Source organism: Apostichopus japonicus, chromosome 16 (genome assembly GCF_037975245.1).
Source record: "Apostichopus japonicus isolate 1M-3 chromosome 16, ASM3797524v1, whole genome shotgun sequence".
Classification (NCBI taxonomy): domain Eukaryota; kingdom Metazoa; phylum Echinodermata; class Holothuroidea; order Aspidochirotida; family Stichopodidae; genus Apostichopus; species Apostichopus japonicus.
This window is the reverse complement of record NC_092576.1, coordinates 15,292,202-15,319,519: the sequence shown is the minus strand read 5'-3', so window position 1 is coordinate 15,319,519 and position 27,318 is coordinate 15,292,202. Positions and strand designations below refer to the sequence as shown.

The 27,318-nt window shown below is 34.9% G+C and overlaps 1 protein-coding gene across 4 annotated transcripts in view; it reads left to right on the top strand.

The window, feature by feature from the left end:
• The window catches only part of LOC139983171 (uncharacterized), an 86,341-nt gene that overhangs the window by 46,220 nt on the left and 12,803 nt on the right, over positions 1 to 27,318 (top strand). For 2 of the 4 annotated variants that reach the window (XM_071996550.1, XM_071996549.1), the window contains one exon: positions 101 to 219. The exons of 1 other annotated variant lie outside the window; for it this stretch is intronic. In XM_071996550.1, the coding sequence (XP_071852651.1) occupies positions 101 to 219 (119 nt within the window). Of the gene's footprint in view, positions 1 to 100; positions 220 to 8,937; positions 11,537 to 27,318 lie in introns of those variants that run through there. One more of the 4 variants, XM_071996552.1, reaches the window with a different exon arrangement.

The following is a 27,318-nucleotide window of genomic DNA, read 5'->3' as shown; positions in this document are numbered from 1 at the left end:
TTACCCACATACAGTAAGTTACACTATAGCACCAGTCTTACCAAAATTCAAACTTCTAACTGAAGGATTATATAACAGTATATCTCTCATTTTCTCACAGTCTTGGCACCTTTGCCCAGCTAAATTCTGTGACGTTTTGCAAGCCCCACTTCAAACAGAGGTTCAAGCTGCACGGCAACTACGACTTTTCAGCAAACAATCTCAGAAGCGGATCGTCAGGTAGTTTGACCTACATTTCTCTCACTTCCACAAAGATTCCAATCGATTGATCCATCGATCGATCGATTGGTATTTCTTTTTAAAGTATTTTATTTTGCGACCCCATCCTTAGAAAGTTCTGACTACCACCCAAGTTTATTACTCCATCTTTATCGGTCGATTTCGGTCGTTTCGTATCCCACCCCTCCCGCGCCAATTTCTTTTGGAATTTTTTTTTTTGTTAATTTTTTTCCTGCATGTTCTACGATCTTTTTCCTCGATCGGGCAGCGTGCAATCTACTCGTGCGTTATTCATTCCTTTCTGTTTCGGTTTTGTGCGTGTCCGTTCTTTTAAATTATTTTGATGTTGAAGAGGGAAACACTCGGCTTGCTTCTTTCCTTTCTCTCTCTTCAAATTTTCGCACGTTCAATTCTGATTTCGATTTGCAATTGTGAATGTTTTACATCCTTTTTGAAAGTTTTTGCATGTTTGTCTTTTGAAAAGAAAAAGTAGGAGGACAAAGAATAAAATATAAAAAAAAGAAAGTTGGAGATAAATGATAAAAAGTGGCATTATTTTTCTAACGCACAATTTGCAAAATCTGCTAACTTGCTGAAATATCCTTGTCGTGTATGTTGTGTGCAATACTTCTTTGAAAGGGCAATATTGCGTTGGAAAATCTGTTTATTTAGCAACACTTAATACCGGCTTTCCAGTTCGAAATTTAAAAGTGTAAAACGAGACTTAACAAAATTTGAAATTGAAACAAAGAAATCGTGACTAAAATCATCACAGTTTTAAAGGAAGAAACCCAAGCTCGTTGACATGTCACATCTGTTTCGGATGTGACAGACAATACTTACAGTAGAGTCTTGGACACTGATTGGTCAAGTTTAACGACATGTTAACGTTCTGTAGCCTAGCCTAGTTTTGCTACATACTGTGGATTATACCAAAGGCCAAATGCACGATTAATCTGCTATCTAGTATATTTAGTACATCAATGTACTCATAATAGGAGCCAAACAGGAGCATATGTTAATATTGTCTGACGTCACGTGATGGAGATGATTTGATTGGTTGAATTTAAAATATGAAATGAGAGAGGTGTTGTTTGCATGCATAATTGTTTTGGAGAACAAAATGGCCAAATTTTCATCGAAACAGGCTAATTGTTAATTAGGGTTCACTGAGTAAAAATTCTATCCCAGTAATCTCCCGTTCATCAATTGCAAGTTGCTGATATGCAAGTGATAATGGAATGCTAAAAATTCCAGATAATACGCAATATTGCCCTTTAAAGAGATTTTTTATAAATATCGGTATTATTCCTTCGAATTTGATGAATGGTTTGTTCAGAGAGTGCAATTTAACTGTATATGGTACTTGGCATTATATTTATTAAATTCATATATCTATTTAATCATATTGTTATATCTTCTCTTATTATTATTATTGTTATTAGTTGAGGCCAAATTTTCTTGATATGTTAGTGGTCAAAAGTTGTAAAAAAATAAAATAACAAAAAAATCCTGCTGTCTGTGATGTACATACAAGACACACTATACTTACTAAAAATATAATCTTTGTTATTTTCTGAGTTTATCAAATAAAAAGGTTACTGACAAAATATAACCAAAAACACATTTTTTTAAATATACTGGAGTTTGGTTGTAAACAAAAATAAAAATAAAAATGATTCAATGTTTAGGGTTTTGTCTCAAAATTTCTGTTTCCATATCAATGTATGCATGCTTTTGTTTTTACGTCAATTTTTACGGGTGTGTCGTTTTTCAACTTTTCTCGGTGCTTTTACACCATGTTGGGCGCCATGAGAGTATTTTTCTTAATATTCTACTTCAATGGTAGATGGTAATTTGACATGGGGGTGTGGGGAGGGTAGATAATGGGGGTTTAGGCAACAGATACATGGGTGCAAGAGAAGGCTATTCTGTACTTGAACAATTAAACATTTTAAAGGGTTTACCGTAAAACTGCTAAAATGATTGATTGCGTCTGAAAGGTTGGTTTTCAAAATATGGTTGTGAGAAGGGAGAAGGGGGGGGGAGGGTTGGGGGGCTTGGTAGGGTCAGGTAGGAAAGGAAGGAATATAGGAGTAGGGGAAGAATAGGTAATGGGAGGGAGGGGGTGGCGGATGGGTAGGGGATTTGAATATATGAATATATGAACTAGAATAGAAACATTAGCATGATACCTGAATGAGTATCATGTGTGTATCTAAAATATTTTTTGATAATAAATTTTATGGTGAAGGACATTGTTTTTAGATGGTTAAGGTAGGGTTTAAGGATCTGGGGGAGTGGGTGAGGAAACATGTGAGGGTGAAAGGGGTTTATTAAATATTGGGGCTAGAAGGGATGTGTTGAGAGGTAGTGAGGATATTAAGATGGGGTGAGGTTTATGAACCTCTCTATGGTGCTTCTCCTTTACTTCAGAAACGGGTGAAATAGACTGTGCAATATTTAGGGTCTCAGGTGTTGCTAGAGATTTGTATGAAATGGAATTTGCAGAAAAAAATATGTGCAAGATTTTAATATTTTTCATTTATGCATCCTCAAAGGGTAAAGAGTGTCTTGTATAATGGGGGAGTGGGTCTTGGGAAAGCAATCAGTCATTTGTTAGACAGATCAGTATTATTGAAGAGGGAGGGGGAAATGTTTGATTCATTCTTGACAAAAACATTTATTTCTATCATTTGGTAAAATTTTGGTGAGTCTAGTTAATGTGTGATTGTAGACGGTCAAAGGTCGCAAGGTGTAAAACGTGTCGCTATGGAATGAAGCTTGTGCGAAAATTGAAAGTTAAAACTTAGCCTAACCTTTAGGTTAAATGTTTGACAGTTAGACAGTTCGAAAGTTTAAACTTTAGCTTAACCTTTAGGCTAGATGTCTGATAGTTAGACAATTCCAAAGTTAAAACTTAGTCTAACCTTTAGGCTAAATGTTTGACAGTTTGATATATGTAGCAATAGATCTAATGATGTTACCAGAAAAAAAAAATCAATTCATTCTTTCACGCTCTCATGCACCCATGACTCAGAAATCATTTTGGTTGTCATAGAGACAGTGTACATACCAAAGTTTATCAGTTTTCTTGATGCCAAAATATGCATTATAGCCACAAATAAAATATGCCAGCCACTGAAGTACAGTACATTCTAGCCATTAGTAGTTGCACCAATTAAAACCTGCTCTTTTCCCATGTAACTCTCAGACTAAGTGCAGTTTAATCACCAAGGGAATTTATTTGATCAAATCCAAAGACTGGCTTATCCAAATTTCTTTGACAATGTTGGTGATTTTGGGAAACTTTAGTATAGTTCTTTCATAAACTTTCAAATCAATACTGGAATGTCCCCAAAATGGAGGCAATTTACAGCTTTTACTTTTAGCATGCTTGTATATAATCAAATGGCAGAAAAAGAAGAATAAAACTATAAATAAGCTGTCTACAGTATAGTGAATCCAATAAAAAAAATGTGCTCATTGCAAAAGAGAATGGGTAGCAAAATTAAGAATACAAAAGATACAGTAGGTGGTATTCCAATGAGGATTATTAATAAATATTTCTAAATTTCTTGATTCGATGAAACCGAATCTTCGTACAGTAGGTAAATGCTCAGTGGCTCTAAGGATTAGGAAGGTCTTATGAGGAGAAGAGTGCTACTTCATGTTTTATTTTTTTCTCTATCGTTCCTCCTTCTTTTCTTGCACGATCCGACCCTGCTCGTAATAGTACCCAATTAGCTCGATCCAACCAATCACCATGAGTGCCGTGCATTCAATTCCTACTTTTCTTCTCCTTTTTATCTGCATTTCATTCTTCCTTATCATTCCTTTCTCCCGATTCCATCATTTCTCGACTATTTGCTTAGATCTCTTGTATCTATATATTTTCTTGTTATTTTTTATCCTTCTCTTCTCGCGCAGTGTCTTGAAAGAGAATCGCAATCTAAATGTATTGTAAAGTTTATGTATAAATATATATTTAGTTTATATATATTTATAGTTTGCCCGTCTAGCTAGTTTGAAATAGCCAGTTTAAAATGGTCACTAAATAGCGAGCTGTCTGAAACAATCCCATAAATAAGCCTGCCCGCAATTTGATGGTTTCTTTTTAAATTACAACTCTATACATGCTCTACAAATCCTTTTTGCCAAACAACTTGCACCCCAGGCTAGCTTGCAAACGTTTTCCTTTCACTGTTTATATAAAATATATATATATATATATATATATATATATTTATACATATTTATATATATTGATATATATACATACGTGTGAACAATACTCTCTATGCACAGTAATAGCAGATCACAATAATAAAATGCATCATACATATGCAGTTGAAACAAAATCACTTTTAGCACTGCCCAAAATAAAATTTAAAAAACCAAGATGCAATTCTCTTTAAAGAACAGATAAAAAAAGTAAAGCAATAAAATAAAGTGAGCACAAAAATAAGGTAGGGGAGGGATTAAGATAGTGTTGGGGGGAGGAGGGGGGTTAACATTGTGTTAGGATGGATGGGTTTTGGGGGTTTGGGAGGGTGCAGTGGGGTGTAGTTTTGAGTGGCAGATGGGGCGAGATATGCCATGATGTGGTGAGCTCAGGAAAACTCTTTAAGCAGTTGCAGCTTCTTCACTCATGGGTTTTTTGTTGGTATTTGGTGCAGTTTGTTTATTCCGTTGTGTTAAATGTTAATATCCAGAGGAGTGGGTTAGGCCGGTAGGATAGAGGAGTGTGATTTATGATGTTCACTGAAGGTCAGAATACACATAGTGTGTGTGCGTGCGTGTGTGTGTGTGTGGAGAAAGACTTTGAAGTGTGTGAATCTATTATTAATGAAATTGATTGATATTGTAAAGGGTGAGGGAAAATCTCTATTCATAATCAATATCTGCATTTATTGATTAGTGAGTTTGCGAGAAATTAATACAACATGAAAAAGATGTACACTCGATGGGATAATTTCAGTTATTTTACAATACAATACATTGCAATACAATACAAATACATTACAATGCATTACAATTACATGACATTACAGTGCAGTACATTTACATTACAATGCAGTACAATTTTACATTACATTACAGTGCAGTACATTAATATTATATAACAGTGCATTACAAATACATTACATTACAGTGCAATACAAATACATTACATTACCTACAGTGCAGTATATTTACATTACAGTGCAGTACAACTACAAATACATTACATTGCAATACATTGTAATACATTGCACTATAACACATATTCACACTTCGGGGAACTGTAAAAGTGGACAACATAGGGGTCCGTAGCTAAGTAAAGCAACTGTTGTTGAATAACATGCTGATGGAGATTGAGGAATGTACAGTATGCTGTGTTTAATGTGTACATCCATTTGGCTATAAGGTCTATATGTCTGTATGTGTGTATGTCTGTGTGTGTGTACAGTATTGTATGTTTGTGTGTGTGTGGGTGCACTGTGTGTGATACAGGTAACACCTACTGCTGGTTGAAATACAAACACACAGGGGAAAAACTCAGGATAGGCAGAGTTTGATGAAGGTTGAAGTGAATGAAATGTTCCTGATTTCAGGAAGTCATTGAAGCCGTGAATTGCGATAAAAGGTCATCCTCATGGTGTTGGTTTGACCTCTAAACAATAGATAGTCTATCAGTGAGGTCAACGAAAGTGAAAGATAATTAAAGGAGGGAGATAAAATGTGCGCAGGACGTCGAAGTCGTGAAGAGCGGAGAATTTTTCTGGTGATTTTTCCGTGTGTGTGTCTATTTATGAACATGTATGTCTGTATGTGACTTATGTGTGGCGAAGAGGAAAAGGGGATAGGGTGGGGGGGGGGGAGGCAGGTCCACAGTTTTATTGCTCTAAAAGTCACACTTAGTTGACTGCCAAAAATATTTCACACGATGTTGGAAGTGTCACTTGATGATCAGGTCGAATATAAATTATTGAATTATTATTTTTTTTTCTCGTATTTTCACAAATGAATTGAGAAGCTGCAGCTCTTTAAAGGATTCGGTACGTTTAAGTAAATTTAGGTATCGTGCGATAGACCCAACAAATCTATAGAGTGATTTGCATCTAGCGTCGTTGCACTGCATCCAATAATAACATCCTGACTGACTTAAACCAAACAGTATGCAGTAGTTCCTCTTTTCAAAACTGGAAAGGGGAACTAGATCCCATTTTCAAATTTACTGATATTGGTCTTGAATAATATTGGCACATTTCATATTTTGAGTGTTTCATAACAGAATGCTCCATGCAGTTACTCTCTCGGTCGTTTACCCTTCTGTTTATATCCAAATGAAGGACAAACGTGTTTGTCTACTAGTCTTGTTGCAACGATATTACCATATCATTTAAATATCGCGATACAAACTTTAATCGTAAGACATCGTTTGAAAATCTCTCCAAATCGCATAAAAAATTAGTATTTGACCGAGTGTGATATAATCGGAAACTGCCAATTGCTGATCACCTACTAGTACATTCACAAACTATAGTAATTATAAATAATTAATGAATAATATAGTTAATTAATATAATTAATAAATAATTATAAATCCAGAATGCTGAAGTTAGTCAAAATATAAAGGTCCATCTGAGCTATTGTGTAAAAAAATCGAGAGGATAAAAAAAAACAAATATCGAAACCATCATCAATATACAGTAACCGACCAACCAGAGCACATACTGCACTGCCAATAGGATTTCATATTTTGCCGATATATATCACGATATCGTTTTGAGAAAAAAAAGTGGATTTTGTCTTTGATATGGAAATCTGCATATCGTTGCGACACTATTGTCTTCCCTGATTCGGTGGCACAAACAAATTTTACAACTTGGAAGAGACCAGCAAATTCTTGTTTTGCAAAGTGTATAACTTCAATACACACAGAAAGCATACAGTAAGAAAGCATGAGAAGCATGAGAAAGCATAAGAAAGCATCAGAAAGCATGAGAGATCAAATTGCAAACCCCCATCGATATTATATAAACTGCTTGACATCCTTATAGATATGGAAAATGTTTGTACATGTGACTGACAAAACTATGATCAATAAATTTATCATTGCTTGATCCTTTAAATATTTTGGAGATGTTCTAAACTGTGTCAACCAAAAACATATGACAGATATTAAAATATTCAAAATGCATTGATTTGCTAACAGCAATATTAAACCACATTTGACTTTCTTAATTACGTTACAGTAAAGTTTGCTTCGTGGCTTGAAGTACTTTGAAAACTGTGTTAAGTATATATGAATACTAGCCCTTAAGTGTTATAATTCATGCAACTCAGGCCAATAACAATGACAACGTCCCAAGTTGTGTGCACGTGTGACTAAACGAGTCTGTGACTCAAGGTGGTGGATCGCTGAGTCATAGCGTCGTGGACGTCAAATTCCTTCTAATTTTAATTTTGTTGCACTCTTGTTCCCATGGCGATTACAGGTGATTAAAAGTGATAGTTTTGAGTATAGCAATCACCCTGATAGTATCTATAGACACTAACACAATAACAGTACTTGCAATGCTAAGTGTTGGAATCGTGTATCAATTTATGTGTAAGGCGAGACAGTATGTTAATTGCAGACTGGTGTTGTGTCTAGAAGAAAGTCACAAGTGTCTGCCAAAATCCACATACATGTGTAACTTCATCTGTCTCCTTTTGTCAACAAAAAGCACAGGTGTATGTGACACAATAGTCACATCATAACAAACATGTCCTCTCAAGTGTCAAATAAAAACAATATGTGTCCCCTCAAAAAAAAAATTCAAAAATATCACCACCAAAAGTTCAGCATGCCAAAACTTAGAATTGTCATCCCCAAAAGTCACACGTGTCACCCTAAAGGTTTACAAAGTGTCATTCCAAATGTTAAAATCTTCACTGAAAATATCACACAGTGTCATCTGAATGAGTCACACATATCCCCTCCCCCTTAAAAAAAAAACAAAATAACAAAAGAGTCACTCTAAATGTGTTTGAAAAAAATGCCAAAACAAAGGTCATAACTTTCAATTACTTAAAAGTGACACATGTCACGGCAAAGATCACACATGCCACCCCAAACGATTGTTGTATTGATGGGACTAATCCCTTTGTTGATGGGACTAGTCCCTTGTTGATGGATACAGACACTATTCATTACTACAGTAACATAATCATATTCTCCATCTTGGTCTTAATATGAAATCCTTCAATAGTGGATATCTCCCATTGATAAGTCATTACCCTAACAAATTAACTATATCAAACAATTTGAAAATGTTTCAATAATCTTGAATCGAAAGAAATTTAGTAAAGAACTAAAATTTGGTGAAAATTTGTTTGTTATCGTTGATCGTGCAGTTTGCTCCTGGTAAGGGTTAGAACTCGTGTAGTATTTAAAGCTGATGTCAATTTATGTAATCTTACTTTCCCTCCCCTCCCCTCTCCTCTCACCCCACCCCCTCTCCTCTCACCCCACCCCACCCCCTCTCCTCTCATCCCACTCCCCTCTCCTCTCACCCCACCACCCTCTCCTCTCACCCCACCCTCTCTCACGCTCACCTCTTCCAACTTGCGTCATCTTGCTATATATACTCTATATATGTATGTATGTATGTTTACTATATGTATGTCCATCCGTTCCTATATGTCTCAGCTCTTTATTACCGTATATCATATTTTCATTCCACACAGCTGTCAACAATAGCAGTTAAGGCAACATTTGATATAAAAATCATTTGGTGAAATTTGGGCCAGAGAAAGTTCTGGGGAGGAGAAGATTGCTAGCCTTATAGTGAGACCCTCTGTGTTACCAACCCGATGCGTGGTCCCCGAAATAATCCAATGTATTTTTTTTTTTTTTTCTCGCTCGTAAAGAAAAAAGTATGAATGCTCTTGTAAAAGATGATAAAGTTCTCGTAACATAAGCATTTGGATTAACGTCCTTTCGGTTGCCAATCACGAATTCACACCAAGGATATTTTAGTTAAAAAAAAAATGGAGTTTGTTGTCGTACTGAATTAAGATTATAATTGTTTTTTCTCACAACTCAGTAGAAATTTTAGTCCACCGTGAAACACTTAAGAAACTTTTAAAGAAGTCACCAAGTTACCTCGTTTGTACTGAACTATACGATTCAGCTGGTGTATAGTTTGCCGCCTATGTGAATGTTGTTTGAGGTTTTGACCACGAAATCCTAGATAATTAAATAGTAGTAGTGCATTCAATTAATGTTTCTGCACTTTAACAAGCCTTGGAATGATGTTGAGTTACATAAAACACAATACAACAACAAGGACAAATAAATAAAAATACCCCCAAAAAATTGCTTTGAAAAAGTCCAAGATTTATGGGAATTGTTGAAGGTCATGTCAAAGTGACATTAACAACACATTATTGGAATATTTGCTAGCATCTGCATTTGATAGTTATGATCGCTAACAGATGTGTACTTCATACTGGTGCATGATGATATTAAAAGCCCACAGTTTATTTTCCATAGTGAGTGAAACCATATAATTAGGACTGACTGAACAGGGTCTGGTGTTAGCAGAGGCTGAATTTAACTTAACATTGAAAGAACGACTTTTCTATACCAGTTTTTAGGTCACGGAAGAACAGGGTTTTAAACCAAGGCAGGCTTTAATCAATCAGAGTGTCTGGACTACTATCAAAAATATCAATTATATTGAAAGCGGAATTCTTAATTTGTGTCAGGTGGTAGGAGAAAAATTTTGTTGGTAAACTGAAATTATTGCTGGCTGAAGAAAATTACTAAAATAGGTGAAAATAGTTGTTTTTTGGGGGATATATTTAGAAACAGCAGTGATTTTAAGGAAGTAGTAATGAATGTGTTATATAACAACCATACCTGTTCCTTTCATCCCCCCCCCTTCTCATTAATGCATGGTACCATCCAATCCTGCAAGTTCTCAAATATCATTTTCTCCTTCCCCCACAAGGATAATGGATTGATCCCATCAATCCTATGACATAATACTCTTCATACACGCTTGTTGCCTGTTGTTGTTATTTCAAATGTTTACTTTACATCACAAGAGCATTCATACTTTTATAAAAACCAACATATATTTTGCTTTATTCTTCTCATATTTTTTTTTGGTTTTTTATAGGAGGGGCTGTCCCTTTCTTGAATAGGTCAGCCAAGGAAGTAACAGCACATTTATACCCCCCCCTACACCCCCCCCAAAAAATGTAAATCTAAAATTTATCGCCAACATTTTCCAAGCTCTCACTTAAAAGTTGTCCAGTTCAACCCTCTTAAACTGCACTTAACATATCAAGCATCCCATCTCCCCACCCCATCTCCCCACCCCATTCCCCACCCCCCATCTTCTGTTACTTTCTTGAGCTTGATATCATCTCATGAATATGCAATATATTATATATAGTTATGTTAATTTTACTCATTAACTAAGAACATTGCCTTTGTTTGTTTTTTTCTTATTTTTTGTTTTGGCACCCACGCAGTATTTTCACTCGGGGGTGGACATTACTTTATCATATCATGTATACTGTATGTTACAATAGTAGGCAATACAGTTGGTATTAAAAAGTCAAACCATTGGTATGTGTTGACCTTGCAATTAGCTTTGCATTATGTAGCTAACTAACAGGTTATTAAAAATCCATATGCATTAATATGTTAATTACTGGCTTATTTTGTGATCAATATGTCTAGGTACTTTATGTAGTATTGTATTAACAAGTATGTTTTACCTCCATTTCTGTGTCCTCAACAAGAAATGCATATTCATGAAAGAGTCCATTTGGTTTATGCTCTCAGGGTTCATGATGTAACATTATTAAGCGATATTGAATTTTTTTGGTTTCGTTTATTCTTCTTTTGTTCTTGCCAAGTTTAAACGGTATCACGTTTGGAAGAATTAAACTCAAAAAAGCTTCATAAAATTTGCAAAGTTCAACTGTTTGTTTGTGTACATGCTTGTAATTTAATTCCTCTGGTGATTGAAATGAATGTCAGGGTGTTTTAAAAACAATAAATATTACAGACCATTGTTAGACTATGTACAGTAAATTGTTGGTATAATAATGGCATATATACGAATGGGAATAATGATCTTTTGTAAACATGTCGTTCTGTGAAATGCAATATTTTTCTGTTTCAAAAAAAAAAGAAAAAAATCTTTTACTGTAAGACTATGATCAATATTTGTTTTCAAAATGGTCGCATTCCGAAAACTCTGGATTCTGTTTTAATTAATAATCTCTTCGGAAAATTTTCAGACTGATTTTCACACCATCCTCCTCCCCCCCAAAATGTGCAAAAATAACTGAATTAAGAGTGCCGGTTATAGGATTTTTAGTGGTATTGTTTCCGAAAGAATATTAGCCACCAAAAGTTTCTGAATTTACTTAAAACTGTTCATTAATTTAGCTTCTTGTTGTATCTATAGCATTTTCATTTGTTGCAAAAAAGAACTTTGGATACATTTTACCTAACAAACTTTGTAAAAAAAGCAAGAAGATTAGAAACAAAATTTGGAAGAAGAAAGAGAATCAGCAGATTTGTCAAAACATTTGCTCAACTTTGATCTGCACTGCAGTAGGCTATAAAGATGAGGAGGCTGTTTTAGAACCTCTTGCCTGTGCTAATGGTTTCCCAGTGATATTGTAGCGTATATGCACATGCCCTCATATCGAAGAGACATGTAAGCAGGCTGATTTGACAAACCAAATTCCCCACATTCCTCTACCACCTGCTTTGTCCTTGAACACCTCAAGTTGTCAAAGGTATGACCTCTTGACCTAGCTCAATCCTTAGAATGTAAACATACACCAATAAAAAATACCCAAAAGATGTAGGCTTTTAAAACTGCTATGACTCACTGTGTATCACCACTCACTGTTTCAGGATACACACACAGATAACAAATGAACCATAGTCAGGTAGACTGAAGGTTGCTTAGCAACAACATAAAAGCATTAACATTTACCTTCAAAGTTAATACAACTTTTACAAGTGATACCTCAGTGCTGTTTGTTACTGTAGTTCTTCCTCTAAAATCCTGAGGTTATAGTTCTGTATAAAGTATAGGCTGCACTCTTCAGTACATGTCAATATTACATCCTACCATGCATTTGTTATGGCAGTACTATATATATGTATATATGTATGTATGTATGCATGTGTTTTCACCTGACAAGAAGGCACACATGAAAAAAATGAACCAAGGGAATAGACATAGTGTGTATAGCTTTCTTTTCTCGGTCTAGTTTAATATCTGTCTTTAAATAGTTTTGAATGTGATTGGAAGGATAAATAAAACTCCAGTGCATTAATTACATCAACAACAGTTTGTGAATCACTTAATTTTTACAAGCAAAAATTCAGCGAAGACGATCACTAGTCAAGCCTGAACCAAAGAATTAGATCAATGATAATGCGTAGTTTTTCTCCCAAAAAAATTATGAATCATTCTTGCCTCACACTAAGAACAATTGTTCATAAATGAAACCAAAATGTAAATTGATTTTATTTGTGTGCTTTCATTCACATGTACAGTGGCTAATTTTGATATAACTTTGCACTCATGAATATTAATCGATTACGCACATATCGACTTTCCATTCCGATTGCACAAAACTTAGGGTTCGGTGTGTGAAGATAAGTCTGTATAGCAGATCCAAACACCCAAGAGTGGTCGTTGACTAAGATTGTTTGTTATTTTATGCATACATATTATAACATCACTGTATAGGGTGCAGTACTCGGTTAAATTTGCTACAGAAAATCATGGTTGCGAAAAATGATCAATTCCAACTCGTACATGTCAGCTGACGATAATTCGTAAAATGTTGAGGTTAAAAATGTCATTTATTTAAACGATACAATGCTTGTGGGGTTTCTTTCTCATAAGTATGAAGTAAGTATTAAGTGATATTAAACTCATCGTTTGGAACCAAAGGGCTGATTATTGTACTTATGTGTACGTGTCACATTCGTCTACGGCATTCTTCCGTTATTTTTTAAAACTTTTTTTGTGCTCTACTGAGGTTGATAGATTTAATATAGGGGCATTTTGAGAAAAAAAGTCAGAAATATGCTTTCAATTTCTTCAAGGATTTTCAGAGTTATCATGTTAGCGTCAGAATTTCTTAGGTTCTTTAAAATTGATAAATTGATAAAAATTGGACAAAATATCAACTCACAAAAGTGAATTCAATGTATGTACGCTTTGGAATTCAAATTTATGAAATGTGTTCGCTTAATTGTCCTCCAGTCAGTGTATGTGACTGGCCTGTAGTAATGTTTAAAATTCTGAGTAGATCGCAACTGGAACGGAGAAGAAATTAATTCGCTTGAAATTTCGGAACAAACTTCTAGGAAGTTTTGTGCTACTGTACGTACAAGAATCTGATTTCTATCAAACCTAATACCGTGAATAATAATTCGTTTCGGTTTTCTTTGCTCAAACAGCCTCCTGTTAAAAGTTGATCTTCCAAAAGGGTTTTTTTTCCCCCTTAAGCAGATCATGTTAAGTATAATCTACTTTGTGTATGATTTCTTAATGTGGTTTTAGGCTTACAAATAATTGTTGTCATGAATTCCTGTAAGAAAATAAAATTGGTTTCTTTGTCATGTTGTTATTATCATAAAATGCATTTTATGTTTGATAATAATGAAGCAAAGAGAATTTGTTACTATTTCAAATCAGTCTAGTGTTTAAATCATTCTAAACAATGTTCAAAATTTCTTTTAACGAAGTCTCTAACCAGTTTGTTAATCTTGGGTCGACCACACACATATTTTTCTTCATTTTTTCACTGTATCTCGTTCTTAATTTTGCTAAATATTTACAGATCGTTTCGCCGTATAATCAGAAGTAAAAGTTATTAAAAACACTGTTACAAATTTGGATCAATTTTTCCCTTAACATTGTCGTATTGATTTTGGTTTTCTATGAAAGAAGTTAGCGTCTTCCAGTGGTGTTCAAGTTGTTTTTTTTTATAGTGGATCCGATCAATTTTTCTAGCATCTTCATGTGATATGGTTATGGCCATCAATTGATCCAAATTTTGGTTTCTCTCCACCTTTTTTCTCAATTTTGGTAATTACTTCTTCTTCTTCTTCTTTTTTCTTAATACTTGGATGCTTCCAGTTAATTGCTTCAAAGCCAATATGCAATGCAGCTAAATTTAATGAAAATAAAACAATGAATTTGCATAGTTCCTCCCTACATGTGCAATCCAGTTTTTTTTTTGTTACTAAAACTCTAACATGTTGCTATTTTGCTTGAAAACACCCTTTTTTCTCTAAAAAAAAATCATAAATAAAGTACCTAACTTTGCATCTCTACTCAACTTTCTGAAGATCAACATATCATGTTTGCTCCCCCCCCCCTCCCCTTGGATAATTAAATACATATCCCAAAAATCAAACCATTTTATTTGACTTAAACATAGCCTTAAAAAAATGGAATCGTGTATGAAATTAAGAGGCAAAAAAAGAGAAAAATTTCTGATTTCCTTACAGTTTATCTACTGTACCAGTGAGAGAAGTTTAGTAACCATTAATAGCATGTGAAAAATAAGTACATGGTCTGAGGCACCTTTTTCAAAGCACGTGAATTATCAATACATAGTTCAGATAGTTTTAAATACTATGTGAATTATCGAAATATAGTTCAGGTAGCATTTGATTACGAGTGAATTAACAATACACAGTTCAGGTAGATATTTAATAGCATGTGAATTATCGATACATAATTCAGGCTATGTTAAGTAGCATGTGAAAGTTGTAACTTTAGTTTAAACATGATTTCAAGTAATGCTGCTCCTCTTGTGGACAAAATCCAACTTTTGGAAATGATCTTCCCGCCTCTCATTAATCTCGTTAATCTAATTAAGGAGATATAATCTTTAGGACCACCCACCTTCTCTATACTGTACTTTTTAATTAATAGTAATAATGAACTGGCATTCTCTGTCCAAAATATTTCGACTTTATTAAGACTTTTTCCTTTTGCTCTTTTTCAACTTTTTTTCTTTTTTTTTATTATTAAAATATCTAGCAGTTATGTCAGTAAGGGTCTTTATTAACTAAAATCATGACAATACATATTTATATTTTTTTTTTCTTTCGTTCTTCTCATTTTGAGCTTTTTTATTTCGCTGTGTTATTTGGATAGTCACAACATGTCATTAAGAAAAAATAATAATAAAGAAGGAAAAAAAAAAACGCCCCTTTTTGTCTATCGTTTCATTCGTTATCTCTCTGGCTTGAAAATTTTATTCAATTTTTTTTCTTTCCCCCATTCGATATTTTCGTTTTTGTTGCTATTAATTATTCGTTACAATCTGACAAACTTGTATATTGTAACAGAATGTCGTCAAATAATGTTGTCATGTATTATGTACGTACCGTAGGTCTTACGTACATTGTTGCATTTCTTGTTGCCATGGTAATATCTCCTGCCATGAAAAGTGCAACATGTATTTGTTAGTCTTCTTACGATTTTGCAAACTCCCATGTTGATATCTCAGAAGTAAGAAATATGTGGAGTTATTTGGCTATGCTGAAGTAATGGCCAAGAATCTGTTAAAGAAAATGTAGTGCTTTTAAGCTGGCCTACTGTAGTTGAGCCTATTTCTGCTCTCCCCCTCCCCCCTCCCCCGTCTCTTCCCCGTCCCTCCCCTGTACCTCGCCCCTCTCTCATTACATGGATTTATGAAAATTTGTGTCGTGTGTGTTGTCTTCTAGCATTTAATAGCTAATGGTCTGCGTGTTGTTAATAGGAGATAATTGTTGATCATGATAATGTTAAGGAAGTCTAGCATAAGTTTTTGATACATTTATGGTCAGATGGGGATATATGCATGGTTGTATCAACGGTTTCTCTTGCTTCCAGAGGCACACAGAGAGACTGCCACAGAACAAGAGAATCGGTGTTGACTTAAGCTAAAATTATGTGCTGTATTATTTTATTAGCATGATATCATGAAACCTTAGTATATAGTATGTGTGTATATTGGTGGTCGCTAGGTGTATGGTAAAAATCCATACTGATGTTAAGCAAATCTAGCATATTCTTTGTATACATGCATGGTCAGGTGAGTAAAGTTAGCTCCTACATCCCTAGATCCTTTGTCCCCAAATCCCCTCCCAAGAGGTAAGAGTGACTTTAGGATGGGTGTGACTTGAGGGTGAGTTTGGGATAGGTGTGGCATTAGGGTAAGGGTGGGTTTTAGGATAGGTGTGACTTAAGGGTTCGGGTGAGCTTGGGAAAGGTGTGAAGAAAGGGTGAGTTTGGGATATGTGTGATGTTAAGGGCAAGGGTGGGTACAGGATAGGTGTGATGTTCAGGGTAAAGATGATTTTGGGATAGGTGTGACATTAGGGTAAGGGTGAGTTTGGGATAGGTGTGATGTTAGGGTAAGGGTGAGTTTGGGATAGGTGTGACATTAGGGTAAGGATGAGTTTGGGATAGGTGTGACATTGTAAGAGTGACTTTGGGATGGGTGTGACTTGAGGGTGAGTTTGGGATAGGTGTGACATTAAGGTAAGGGTGAGCTTGGGATAGGTGTGACATTAGGGTAAGGGTGAGTTTGGGATATGTGTGACATTAGGGTAAGGGTGAGCTTGGGATAGGTGTGAAGTTAGGGTAAGAGTGAGTTTGGGATAGGTGTGACATTAGGGTAAGGGTGAGTTTGGGATATGTGTGACATTAGGGTAAGGGTGAGTTTGGGATAGGTGTGACGTTAGGATAAGGGTGAGCTTGGGATAGGTGTGAAGTTAGGGTAAGGGTGAGTTTGGGATAGGTGTGACGTTAGGATAAGGGTGAGTTTGGGATAGGTGTGACATTAAGGTAAGGGTGAGTTTGGGATAGGTGTGACATTAGGGTAAGGTTGAGTTTGGGATAGGTGTGACATTAGGGTAAGGGTGAGTGTAGGATAGGTGTGACATTAAGGTAAGGGTGAGCTTGGGATAGGTGTGAAGTTAGGGTAAGGGTGAGTTTGGGATAGGTGTGACATTAGGTTAGGCTGAGTTTGGGATAGCTGTGACATTAGGGTAAGGGTGAGTGTAGGATAGGTGTGACATTAAGGTAAGGGTGAGCTTGGGGTAGGTGTGATGTTAGGGTAAAGGTGAGTTTGGGATAGGTGTGAAGCTAGGGTAAGGGTGAGTTTGGGATATGTGTGACATTAGGGTAATGGTGAGTTTGGGAGAGAGTAGTATTGGGAGTAGGGATGACACTGAGAAATTGGGTGACAGTGGAAGTAGGATGACATTGGGAGAGAGGTGACATCCAGGGTGAGGGCTGACACTGGTAGACCTGGCGAATGACATTGGTAGAGACCATAGAGCTAGGGATGGCATTGGTTGAGCTAAGGGTGCCATCAACAGAAATGGGGGCCACAAAATGTAGGTTATAGTTGCAGAATGGAGGGTGAAATGGGCAACCAATGCTTATATCAAAGAATAAGATAATTTGGCAATTGTTTAGCTTCAAACCACCTGTCTATATATCAATATATAAGTAGATCATATATTATTATAAGTAGATAATATATTGTTATAAGTAGATAATATATTATTATAAGTAAATAATAAATTGTTATAAGTAGATAATATATTATTATAAGTAGATAATATATTGTTATTAAGATAATACGTTATACATTATGATTTAATGTCACAGACAACCCGCACATTGGTGTAATAGACGATTGTCAACTCAAAAGCATAAACTGTACATACCATGCAACCACTTAAATTAGCATGAATCATAAAGATAAGACAAGACAATCTTTCTAGAGGTTCATGGCCAGGCCTAGGGGAGGGTGAGGGGGGGGGGAGGTGTGTATCCTCCTTTCAAAGCTCCTTCCAAACTTAAAATCAGTTATTAGCAATACCTTGTATGATTAAGGCCCATTATTATATAGTCTCAATATTTATTGGAATTCATGCACCATTTCACACGTAAGACTTTTAAAGAACTTTTCTGCGTGAGAACCAGCTAGACCCACCTATGTGGGATTTTGCTTCAACCTCCTCCATTTTGAAACCCAGTGTCAAGACATAATTTGAATCTTTCTATTGCTTTCTATAGGAGTGAGATGGTATCATCAGATGGAATATCGTTATTATATGTATGCAATATATATTATATATGCTGTATATATTGTATACATATAATGTATATTATATATTTTATATAAATATATTGCATATATTGTGCTGTATATATTGAATATATTATATTGAATATATATTATATATGTATATATGTGTGTATATTAATATATATATATTAACTATATATATTAAATATATACTGTATATATTATATATATTAACTCTATATTACACAATATGGCAGAACCCTGTTGGGAATCTGTCTTCATCCCCCATTCTATTTCCTTGTATTTTCCAGGGTACTAAATTATGTCTACGATTTATAATTACCGTGCACTTAAGATCACCTTCCAACAATTTGGGCGGATTGATTTACGTGTGAACAATTCGCCAGTTACCCGCAATATCCGTATTGATTTCCTTGCATTTAATCTACTTACTATGTCTTACGTACAATATGACATGACGACGGTCGTGTAATGTGCTGTCTCGTATTGCTACAGTTATCATACACCCACACAGGATCGTTTTCAATGGCTACAATCGTAGATAAGAACACATTACGTCAGTGGAGGCAGTTTATAGCGGGACTTGTAAATATAATCCCGCGAGGGCAATGTATCTCGTCCAAAAAGAAGCCCTTCATTCCTGGCGATAATGTAATGTGCGAACTGAATTGATGAATGTTTGTCGGCTAAAATTATAAGTATTATTCCAATGATCTCGAGTGTAATGACTATCGTAATTACTTTCATTAAAGGAATGTTATGGGTTGAATTAGGTTTTGTTTTAACCTATAAAGGTAGTCAGCAAGCTGTTTTACTTTTTGGGTCTGAACTTAGCGTAAGTTGCGTCCAATGTTTTGCAAAGCTTGACGTTTATGCGACTGTCATCCTAACAAATGCGTAAGCTATGATATGCAATGTAAACAGGAGGGAATAGAGAGAAAATAGCCCCCCCCCCCCAAAAAAAAAAAGTGCAAAAAGTACGTAGACTTGTTACATGCAAGAAGTTGAGGGCATTCAGTCGCTGATGTATTTATAAGTCAATTTCGACAAAAACGAACGTGTTACTCAATTTGGGGAAATAATGTTACAATCGATTAAGCTGTAAAGACGCCTCCTACCTACGTGTTTGGCTGGAATATTAAAAATTGATTTTGTGGGATATGAAAGGAGACATAAATATTTACCATGCATCATTTTTGATTTATGTTGATGGTTGTTGAGCATGTTTGTTGATTGTTGAAACATCATTGTCGATCAATATCAACCATGCATATCTGGTAGAAATAACTGTGTTGAAGAACTTCCCTAAGCAGCTGAGAAATATCTTGAGCTCATTTCACAGACTGTGGTTTGTTTATAAATCTTCAAAATAGAATGTTAAACTGTGTTAATTGGCACTCAGCCAAGTCATGCATAAAACTGGCCAAGCTATATTTTGGATTCATTGCAATTGCAAAACCCATCACCATTACAGAAAATAAAGATCATGATAAAATAAATGGGAACCGAAACAATTTTAGACACATGTGCCTTGATGGTGTCATGTTTTAATGTGTTTAACCCTGCGTGTGAGGTATCATTAAGTCTGTCAATATCACGAACAAGATCCTTTCGGTGACCGTAGCTTTCAGAATGCTGCACCATGTTTATGGAACTCCCTCCCGGTTGAAAGTAGGTCTTTGGATTCTATTATTCCATTAAAGCGCTGTCTTAGAACTTTTCTTTTCTCTCAACTCTATTAGTTTTTGTACCTTTCAGCACCCGTAAAGTGCATTGAACAACTTTTGTGGGAGTCTGGGCAATATAAGACTAGTTATTATAATAATTATTATTATTAATATCTCTCAAAATAGAATATTATATTTTCTTAGCTGTTTGGGTAAGTTGTTCGTGACGGTTACCTCTAATCGCATCAACCAAAAAACGATGGTTGGGTTTGTGTTTCCAAAAAAGATGGAGCCATTTGTAGTTGGAAAGAGTTTCTCCCCCATCCCACCCCACCCCCACCCCCCTGCCCAGGCTAGCCTGCACTTGTCCCTCACCCTTCAGTAATGGTGCTCTGAGAATGCATGAAAGCTAGCTCGGACGGTAACGAGAAGGTAACTTCGATTTATCTCCGTCGTCGAGCTACGAAAGGTTTCGATGAATTTCCCGATGTCTGGAGAGATCCCGCAATCATAGTCCCACAGACAAAACTTTACGGGACATACTATTGGGTCACGCCCCATTGTTTGCAGAATCAACTTGCTTTAGTCCTAATAAATTGTTTGTGTCCTGCAAATTTACCTCAAGGAATCTGTTGGGGAGTGGAATGTGAATTAATATTTGTCGACTTTTGTGAATTAAAAATGGTTGACTTTTTCTAAGTTAAACTGTGGCAGTTCCTTTAAGTTTTAAAAGCAGCAATCCTTGTATAGAAAATGAAACAGGAAGGGGGTAGGTACTTGTTCACACGTTCAGTATTGAAAAGTTAGAAAACCGAAATATAGACGAACCCTCGAAACAAAATTGGTCTCATGAAATGGGAGCCTGTATTACTTTCTGTTTTGAAAATTTTTTTACAGTTTCATTGTTAAGGATTTTATGAATGTTGTTTACAAAATGAGATACACATCTTTCTCATTACCAACTGTCAGCAAATGATTTTATAAATGGTATTTTTGATTTGGGTTGTGGGTCCTTATACTGAAAAGATATACAAAGCATGTGTTCAGACAGAATTTTACTCTTGATGTGTTATAGTCTAAGAAAGAAAAAAGTGAGTGAGAGTTATGTGTCTAATAGCTAAATTCCAGTTTTCCAAATAATCCAGTTTTCCAAATATTCCAGTTTTCCAAATATTCCAGTTTTTTTCCAAATATTCAGCTTTAAAGTTTAAAGATATCTGGAAATGCTCCTTTAAGATTAAACTGATGATGATGATCTTGGTTGACCTAGTTATAGTCATTAAAATCTTAATGTTAATCCTTTGTTTTCAAAAAGTTCTGATAACTCAACCGCAATATGTTTTTCCTTCATGTAAACAAGTTGACATAAACAAGTGAAACAAATGCCAACACCCTGGGATGATATTCCAAACCTACTGTCGTCGAAAACGGTTTGTAAAATTATCGTAAACATGTCATTTGATGCCATACAAATCTTAGGATTCCAAATTGAGTTTTGTGTTGCATCTGAGGATTTAACTGTCCTAATTCCTAGACTCTATCATCCAGTCACTTACGTTGATGAGTCTCTGTTGCGTAAAGGGTCATTTCTCAAACACTTAAATTATGTTTGAAGAGGCACAACCTGGATTGATAACAGTGTTTGATAATGGATTACAACAATGGAATACAACAATGGATTACAACAACAGATTACAACAATGGAATACAACAATGGATTACAACAATGGATTACAATTACAGTACAACAATTTTTTACCTCTGAATTTACCTCTGAACTAAGTTTTTGCCTAAAATATCACCATCCTTGGTACATTTTTGGTCAACTAGATTTAGAACAGAAAGAAAAATTCAATATTTGTCATTTTCAAGTCAATTCATAGTGCAGTTGTAAGGTTTAAACCATAACTTCAGGGTTAGAACACCTTTCAAGCCAATCTTCAAGTCAATTCATAGTGCAGTTGTAATGTTTAAACCGTAACTTCAGAGTTAGAAAAACATTTCAAGCCATATTTCAAGTCAATTCATAGTGCAGTTGTAAGGATTAAACCGTAACTTCAGGGTTAGAAAACCTTTCAAGCCATATTTCAAGTCAATTCATAGTGCAGTGGTAAGGATTAAACCGTAACTTCAGGGTTAGAAAATCTCTCAAGCCATATTTCAAGTCAATTCATAGTGCAGTTGTAAGAATTAAACCGTAACTTCAGGGTTAGAACAACTTTCAAGCCATATTGCAAGTCAATTCATAGTGCAGTTGTAAGGTTTAAACTGTAACTTCAGGGTTAGAAAAACCTTTCAAGCAATATTTCAATTCATAGTGCAGTTGAAATGATTAAACCAGAACTTCAGGGTTAGAAAAACCTTTCAAGCCAATTTTAAACCAGACCGTTGATAGGGAACCATACTCCTCGCACTGTACCAAAACTAAAAAGCGTAAAAAGCATAAAACTCAATACGAATGGAAGTAAGCTTGATGCGTTTTCAGTTAAACTTAAACACTGCAGGATTAGCTATCCTATCATAGACATCCATCCCTGCCACAATATATACAATACTGTGGTTTACAAGGTCAATACTTTTGACTCCTGTTAAATAGTTGTGCAATACTATATATAACACTTTTTTAGTTTCGCTTTTCAAATATTCAAGTGCCCTTTTAAGTATTCCTAAATATGGTTTTGCAGAATTAGTTTTGAATATTAACTGATTTAACAACATCTATAGAGTCAAGGGTCAACTGCTTTTTACGCCTGTTAATAAATAGTTGCACAAAATTAATGTTTTTGAGTTTTGCTTTTCAACTATCAGAGCAAGTTCACTTTACATAACCTAATAATAGTTTTGCAGAATCAGTTTTGAATATTAACTGACTTTACAACATCTGCAGGGATTTTTATTATGTTAAATAGTTGCACCAAAATATTTCTTTTCTTAATGAATAATTTAGTTTTGAACAAACTTTACAGCTTAAAAACAATATCCCAAAACAAATATATACTGAAACTGAATATATAAAATTTCTAAAAATGTTTCTAAGGTGTAGCTATTATATATTAAGGCAAAACAGATATTTATATCTGAAGGACTCATTCTAAATTCAGTAAAATATTGTATTTACTAATTTTAGTGGGATCTGGCAAATGTTGATTTATTCTAGCCATCTTGATATGGAAGAATTAACTGATGAAACATCTTTAAGCTAATTTTTCAGCAATCTTTAATGTCCACTAAATTTATACTATTTGATTAAAATAAAATAAAAACTGAAACAATGTTTTACATGATTATGTAGAATGTATTTCTATCAAGAGAGAGCTTCGTGGGCGAGTGATTAAGGCAATCGACTAACGATCTATTGATTGCATTTGTTGAGACAGCTGGCAGAATTATTATGTTAAATTATGTCGTAAGCAGAGAGAGAGGGATTGGAACTCAATTTCATAGTTTTTTTCACCCTGAGGTATCTAAATGGCAGGGAATGTGCTTGGGAATGTTTGAGTGTTTGGTGGATCATTGTGGGCCAGTGTGATCCACGTCCTGGTGGAGGGATCTGGGGGGGGGGAGGATGTCCCCCTCTTTGGAAATTTGTTGTTAATGAAGTATTCTTAGATGGCAAATGGCAAAACATTTTACTTACTCTGGAGCAAACTTCTGTGCCAAGTATTCACCCATATTTTGGGAATGGTAAAAATCGTTAATTTAAGCAACAAATATAGTGCAGGCTGAAATGTTTATGATACTGTTTGTGCTGGGTGGCATTCGGAGTTGCCGGGCGGAGCCACCCGCCTTTGCCTTTGGGAGCATGTTCCAGTATGGGGGGACATGCTGCAAGGTCATTTGTAAATATAGTTTAAAAGAGCACCCAGTTTATACCAGCAGTCCTGTACCTTATGGGATTACCTCTACAGTGGTGTCGCCAAGGGGACTCCAGGGGGGGGGGCACGTGCCCTCCCACCAAAAAATCATGGCCCCCCCGAGATGCTCCCCCAGATGCAATTTGTAGGGTTAAAAAAATACTTAAACAAAAACTTCATCTGATTCAATTGCTCATATATTTATATATATATATATATATATATATATATATATCATGCGACTATGTTATAACAAATATACAAGTTTATTACAAATAATTATCACTAAAACAACTATATGACAACTATAACTACAATTTATTCTATTTTATGCTATAACTAGAACAAATATATTACAACTTTAACCGCAACAACTGGTTTGCAACTATAACTGCAACAACTGTTTAACAACTATAGTTTATACAACTATATTACAAATATTACAACTATAATTAAAAACAACTTATAACTTTTTGTAAATTAGTATAACTAAAAGGACTATTTTACAATTATAACTACAATAACTATATTACAACGTATAGCTTAAAACAACTTACAACTTTTTTTTGCAAGTATAACTAATACAACTGTTTTGCAACTATATTACAAGAACTATCTTACAACTATCTTACAACTACAACTATCTTACAACTATATTACAGTACTATGACCAAGCATCCTGCTGAATATTACAAATATGCATTTAAGTATTTAAGCTGATTAATTTATTAATTGATAATTGATACTCAAGCTTTGGTTTTAAGCTGGATCTTGTCCACAGAGAGGAAATAAGGTAAATGGAATCCGAAAGCTATCAATTTTTGTGACATTTTTGCACCGTTCGTGTTCACTTTTGCACGAATGACTTTGCAGTGTTTTATATAGATGCAGTGGGTTTTGAATTTTTGATCAAGTTGCTCTTGATTTTCTGTACTCTGCACTTTTGTTTCCCTTGCATGCTGAATATCTGTCTTGTTTGATGTTTAAAAAAATGAAGTGAATTGATACCATAAATGCACCTCTCGCTCTCCCCATCCCTTGTCCAACCAGTGTCAGGCTCCCCCCTCCCTCCCTCCCTCCCTCACCCCCTGCAGTCATTGCATATTAAACCTTTAATGACATTGTTTACCTATATCATTGCATAAGTGGTAAGAATTTGGTGGAGGATTATGAAAACCGTCCAGGAAACACTCTTTCTCCAAAACGGAATTGAAATCATATAACTATTTGAGATTCGTGGTCAAATTGATAAAACGGTTGTATTTAGATCTCGAAGGCTTGAAGCAATTCTTACAGGAGGATGTAAGCCACTTGAAATTTTATCCTTCCTACTGGCAGTCTCCTCCCCTCCCTCCCTCCTTCCATCCCTCTATCCCCCTTCCTCATGTTCTCTCCCCCCCCCCCCCCATATTCTTCTCCCTTCCTCTCCCTGGTTTTCACCCTCATATCTCCTTCATTGCATAAGCTTTCATTGTTGACCTGTATCATTGCATACTGTAAAATGTAAGAAGGTTTGTGGAGGATGTAGAAAAAACTAGCTTCTAGGAAAATTATTTTCAAAATGAAATGTAAAATGTAAAAAAACAATACAATTTAAGAGATTGATTGCCAGAGTGAAGGCTTGAACCAATGGACGTAGTCCTTACAGCCGGAATAATCAAGGCACTTAGAAATTCAATCTAACCAGCATCTCTGCTAAAAGCTGGTGTCAAATTATCAAAGTCACCATATATGTATAGTGTTAAGGCATTGACATCATCAGAGGTCTAGAAAACACAGTTCATCTCTGTTATAGGTGGCATGGACTATATTGATCTCATTTTCAATTTGTGAGGGTGGAATGGGGTAGGGGAGGGGATTGGTGTGAGGAGGGGAGGGGGTTGGTGTGGGGAGTTGCGCAGGGAGGGATATATAAGCACTCCTTATGGCAGTTAATTTATACGAATAGGAGCTCAAATATGTTTCACAATTAAGTCCTTGATTTTATCAAATTTTACTAAAAAATACAATTCCCTCCAGCTGCATATGAAAGAAAATGTTTTTGACAAACTTTAACAGCTTGGGAGTCGTCTGAAACTTCCAATTTAACGTGTGTTAAGGGAAAAGGATGTACAATAATAAAATGTAATGACTTCTTCAAGAAATATATGTATAAATAAATGGATCAAATAAAAAAATTAAAAATTAATACAAAACATAATCAATAAACTCAAAATCAAACTTTGCTTTAATAAACCTTTGTCATTACTTATCTTCCAGGCTCTTTTCAATGGTCCAAATAATTTCATTCTCAAATGTTGAAGTGTGTTGTTAAATAAAAACATAAATACTCTGTCTAATCGAACAATATTGCCCTTGCGGTATTAAACAGTTTATTATGGTTAAGTGTCATATTCCTTGAAGATTAGACGTGAGTGATGCATGAATTATTTTTTTAATTATTTAAATTATTAATTCCAATGTTTATAGATGCAATACACAAAACTGTGATCTAATATTACCTTAACATGAGATATTGGCAATTGTGATATAGAATTCAGCTCCTTTTAAAAGCTTAAAACAAATAACGTTTTGTTTATGAGATATCTCATTGTTAGAATATTTTAAATTTAATCATTCAAATATTAAGTGATTTTGCCAAATTGTAATTGTGTGATATGGAAATGCAACAAGAACTAAGTCACCTTCTAAATGATGAAAGTGAATTGGGTTTTATGACCAGTGTCATGTTACCACAATTAATGCTAATATTCGATAATGTTATTTAAACTTGATACTTTAATCGCCAAAATTTATATATTTCACACGGGATTGAAACAAGGAAAAACGATTAAACGAAAATGAAAATAGCAGTATAAAGAAAACCATTAAAAACCTAATTAAATACGTAAGTGTGTCTGACTGTTGCTTGTGTTTTCGGTCTGAACAAGAAAACCTAACAAAAACAAAAACTATATATTTGAAGTGGGTGGCTTGTGGAGTTGTTCACGATAATTTATTTGAAAAAAATACCCCAAAACATACAAAATTGAACCACACTAGATAAAATATTTCTTTATAATTGCTTCAGTTTTACAACCATATGAAATCAAGGAGTCTGGATGCAATATGAATCAAGTAAAACAAGATTAGGCAGAAAAAAAAAGGGCCATTATTTTATAACTTTGGAAATATTGTAACATATTATTAATTTGACATTGACATTATATGATATTCGTTGCACACGTAAAAGTTATTTTAACTATTGAAGCAATATTTAACAAACACCCAAAATAGAACTAAAAAAAAATCAATAAATATGTTGTTAAGACAAACATTACGAATCTGAAATAATAGAGGCTCTTTGATGACATTGTAACATATGTGGTGCTCTTGTTTAAGTCTTCCATTTTGTATTTTGAAAGGACTTCATCAATGTAAGGATGACA